General features: G+C 60.1%; 2 protein-coding genes across 2 annotated transcripts in view; both read left to right on the forward strand.

Annotated features, from left to right (window-relative positions):
• Positions 1–341, forward strand: part of LOC104075672 (1-acyl-sn-glycerol-3-phosphate acyltransferase alpha-like) — a 4,680-nt gene extending 4,339 nt beyond the window's left edge. Inside the window, exon 6 of the mRNA XM_009576253.1 lies at positions 100–341. Coding sequence (XP_009574548.1) covers positions 100–341 — 242 coding nt within the window. The remainder of the gene's footprint in view (positions 1–99) is intronic.
• Positions 342–2,614: 2,273 nt separating this feature from the next.
• The window catches only part of LOC104075675 (alpha-2-macroglobulin-like protein 1), a 17,214-nt gene continuing 15,221 nt past the window's right edge, over positions 2,615–4,607 (forward strand). Inside the window, 2 exon segments of the mRNA XM_009576256.1 lie at positions 2,615–2,797; positions 3,119–3,281. Of these exon segments, the coding sequence (XP_009574551.1) occupies positions 2,615–2,797; positions 3,119–3,281 (346 nt within the window).

Here is a 4,607-nt window from a genome sequence, read left to right on the forward strand (position 1 = left end):
TGGGGAAGAGGCAGCTGCTGGTGGAGGGTGCTGGTGGGCAGACCTGGTTCCTGGTGGGTTCATCTAACAGCATCCCCGGCCTTCCCCTTCTCTCGCCAGGGACGTGCACCATCCGAATCCTCCCCAAGGTAGAAACCCAGGGCCTGAGTGCAAAGGATGTCCCCGAACTGACAGAGACTGTCCGCCAGGCCATGGCTGATGCCCTCGCCGAGATGGCTGCAAATCACTGTGGGGACCAGCACCCTGAGCAGCCTCCGCTCCCACGTGGTGCTGGGGCCGGTGCTGGCAGGGGGATGGGCAGCCCGCAGTGCGAGGAGGACACAACCGGGACCAGCAATTAGGCAGAGGGACCGAGCCCCTTGGGGACGTAAGGGAGGTGGCCCAGCCAGAGGCTGGGCCATGCTGTCTCCTTGTCCCCTGCGGATGTGTCCACCAGACCTGCCACCGCCCCGGCAGATTGCAAGAGCAGGACGGTGCCCTGGTGCAAGGGGAAGCAGAGCAGTGAAGGACGGGGACCAGGCAGCACCCCAAAACCAGTGCAAGATGTCCCCAGAAACCCCTTGCTATGACTGTGCATCCCCTCCCCAGGGCATTGCCTGTCTCCCCCAAACCTGGCGCTGTGCCTGGCCCCGGGTAGCAAGCCCCGACTGCCTGGATGGCTCCTGCCTGCCCCGCTGGCTGGGGGGGGAGAGATGTGCCAGGCAGGGCTGGGGGTTCACTGCACCATTTTCCACCCCTGATGGTGCGACTTGCAGTGGGGTTCATCCGTGGGCTTGCTGGGTTGCCTCTTCCAGAGGCTCCTGCAAGCTGGCAATGCTGCTCAGATACAGCCGGCTCTGGGGAGGGGTCCAGCGTGAGGCTTGCGGGGGGGGGCAGAAGGTCCAGGGGATGTTGCCACGTGGGAAGAAGCATCCTTCATGCTGAACTATGAGACAAGGGTGCAAGATTAAACAGCCCATACCTGGTGGTGTGTGTGGACGGTGTCCTGCCTGCGTCTCGGGTGCTGTGGGGAGGGGGATACGTCTCCTTACGGCCATGCAGGGTGCCTGCATCACTGCACGTGGAGCATCCCTATGGACGCCACAGCTTCTCCGTGGAGTGCAGCGTTGGATGGTGTGAAGAGCATGTGGCAGGGTGAGAGTTACACTGGGGTGGACTAGGTCTGTCCCAATGGTAGACCTCTCCCTGCCTTAGGGACAAGCAGTAAGTGCACAGGAAGAACATCCATTAAAGCCCAAAACCCTCAGAGGGCAGAGGTTCCTGGATTATGCCCACCCGGAGCAGGAGGGACCTCCCCATGGCCTCCAGACCATGGCACAATCAGACCCATCCACCAGCTACCATCTCCCCTGGCCTGTTCCCTGCAGCCAGGCAGGGCTTTGGGCATCCTTCCCAGCTGAGCAGCTCCTGTCCCAGCCACCCCAGGGTGACGGTATGGCAGGGAGAGAAGCAGTGTGTGGCTGTCCCCAGTGCTGGGAGCGGGGTGGGCAGGCTTCACCTCCCATCTTCAAAGAAGATGTGCAAACCATGGCCAAGCAAGGGCACGGTGCTCTGGTTTGGCATTGTTCCCGCTCTCGGGAGTGGCTGGCTCGTTATGGAGGAAATTCTGCAAAACCATGGCAATCGTCGACACAGATGGGTATCACTAGGCAAAAATATTAGCAACAGAAAAGAGGCTTCCCATGAGTAACAACTCACCGGATCAGGAACTGTCAAGTGGAGATGGTCAAAGGCAGCGTGCACATGAAGGACCTCATTTCCCAGAAAGCCCCTTTATTCCCTTCCTTCCTGCCAGGGCTCCCTACGTGCGGTTTAGTCTGTCAGCTCTGAGCTGGCTCGGCGGTGCCACCACCATGGGTATGGTTTGGCTGCCCTGAGCCTTGAACCCAGCAAAGCTTGGGTCTGGTGGTTAAACATTGTCCTAGCTGGATGGCCAGGTCCCAGCCAGAGACCTTGCTGGCTTTTGCTTGCTGCCAGCGGGGAGGTGAAAGATTGAGGAGAGGAAGAAGACTCAGCAGGGGGGCTCTGGGACCACCTTGCTTCCACTGGTCCTCCAAGCATGCCCTGCCTGTTGCTTTGCATCCTCTACCTCACAGCTGGAGCATCTACAAAGCCGTAAGTGCTCTCTGTGTCTGCCTGTCCGTGCCTGGTGGGATGGTGGTTGGTCTCAGTGGCGTGACAATCCTTGCCGTGACTGTGGTCGCTGGTCATGGTGGAAATGCTGGGGGTGGTGGTTGTCCCCATAGAGGTCTTTGCACCTGGGGTTGGTGTCTCTGGGCTGCTTTGGTGTAGGTGCAACATCACACACAAGCCACTGGGTGAGCAAAGCCTTCCCTCCCTCCACAGATCGCCCCCTCAGCTCTTTCCCAAGGTGTTTAGGCAAAGGGGGCTCTGCTCTGGTCTGCGCGCTGGCCAGCCTCCCTGGGTAGATGTGGGGAAGGCTGGGTGGCATCGCCCTGCAGAGAGCATCCAGGGCTGGAAAAAACCCAAGTGCCCTCTGCCTTGAGAGTCTGGAGTGGAGGGGAGCACTGGGATTTGATGGGGGGTCCCAGCTCTCCTCCACTACCGAGGTGTCCCCCTCCACTACCGAGGTGTCCCCCTCCCCAGGCACTACATGGTGCTCTTCCCCTCCCTGCTCTACTACCCATACATGGGCAAAGTGCGCGTCCACCTCATGGACCCGGACGAGCCCGTGTGGGTGACCCTCCGCCCGGCGAGCAGCCACGGCATCCCCACCGTCACCCTGGAGGAGCAGGGCAGCCATAGCCTCTGGCTGAACTGGCCCCGCTTCTCCAACGTGAGTCACGGCCCCTTGGCAGGGCTGAGAACCTCGGGAAGGGGTATCCATCCCCTACCCACTGCCAGAGCCGGGCTGGGGGCACTGGGAGGGGACATGGGGTCCATCCTGGATGGGCAACGAGTGAGGTGAAGAGTGGAGGGACATGAGGCATGTACGGAGACTTTGTGGGCTGTATCTGTGTCATCTTCCCATGCACACCAGTTCCCTGGTGCCTTCATGGGGCAACGGGGTGGTGACGGTGGGGGATGGGTATGATGTTCTCACTGGCATCCAACATAAAGTCTTTGCAACCATTTCTGCTGTTTTCCCGGGGGGAAGATTTCTACCCCTCCTGCAGTGATCTACGAGGTGGCACATCTTCACGTCTCCATCCAGGCAGGTTCCCTGCAGGTCTCTGAGCAGAAGAAAGTACTGGTGAAGGCCCTGGAGCTGGGGACCTTGGTGCAGACAGACAAGGATGTCTACAAGCCTGGACAAACTGGTGAGGGGCAGCCCTACCTCACACTCCTCTTCCTCCCAGGAAGGATTCCTTAGGGCGCTGGGGGCACCCAGTCCCTCACCCAGCCCATGTCTGTGCTCACGAACCATCGCCCAAATAACACGCCCTGCCCCTCGCTTTGCCAGCCCGGGACAGACATGTGAAATGCATCTGTCAGTCCAGGCACAGCGGCATTTCGCAGGGACGGGGCTAAGCTCTGCTCTTCCCATCACAAATCCGGGCTTGGAGTAAACAGCACAGATTGGCCTGGCATTCCCCTGCTCTTCTGGGGGTGCGTGTCTCCCACTGGCAGCAAACCCAGGGGTCGGGGCTGTTTGGGAATGGAGCGGGCAGAGCAGATACGCCAGATCTTTCCCAGCTGCTTCCCCTGGCACAGACACTCCTCTCCTGCACTCCCGTTGCAGTGTGACGGGGGGTCCTGATCTTTGGGAGCTCTGTGCTGCCATGGGGCTTTAAGCGCATGTCGATTCCTTGCTACGGAGAGGGATGGAAAGACGTTTCGGTATCTCCGGGCTTCAGCGTGGTGCTATTCTCTCTCGTGCCACGTTTCGGGATGCAAGTTTGAAAACTGTCACCAACGCTCAGCTGGGCTGTGCAGCAAACATCCAGTTCCAAAGCTACCAAAGCCCTTTATACCCTCAGGGCGAGTGGAGAGAATCTGTAACAGCCTCCATGCTGGCTGCAGGACGGGTGGGGACGTTCTGCCTCTTTCCATCCTTTCTGGCAGCACGTTCAAGTCGTGCCCCTGTTTGCAGGAGCAGGACTGGAGGAGGATGAGCAGGCGGGTGTCATGCAGGACACAGGGATGCAGATGGATTTCTTGAGGACATGGCTGTGGGACCTGGTCCCTGTGGGGTGAGTAAGGAGCCCCAGCAGACCTCAAATCAGGGGACTGCCCTTATTGCATCACCTCCACCTCTGGGTGCAGCACCCAGACTTCTGGTTCAGTGTCCGTGTATCCAGGAGTGACACTGAGACATGTCCAGCCCCTTCCCTTGGACCTCAGCGCCGACCCCAGGAGAGACCGGGGCAGTCTGTCCTGTGGGCAGGGGATGCCCTAAGAGACAAGACCACTGATGGTACCTCTGCCCATCTCCAAGTGTGTGATGGCCACCAATGGCCCCTAGGACCCAGAGGAAGGGGGTTGGCATGCTCCTTCTGCTACCTCTGCCCATCAGACCCAGCCTGCAAGGTCTGTCCATCTTCTACTGCCCCGCAAGCAGAGGGGCTCTGCGGAGGTGATGGTGCCCGATGCCATCACTGAGTGGGAAGCCGGGATGCTCTGCACGGCCCTGCGGGGCTTGGGGC

This window comes from Fulmarus glacialis, unplaced genomic scaffold, assembly GCF_000690835.1.
Source record: "Fulmarus glacialis isolate BGI_N327 unplaced genomic scaffold, ASM69083v1 scaffold24604, whole genome shotgun sequence".
Lineage (NCBI taxonomy): Eukaryota > Metazoa > Chordata > Aves > Procellariiformes > Procellariidae > Fulmarus > Fulmarus glacialis.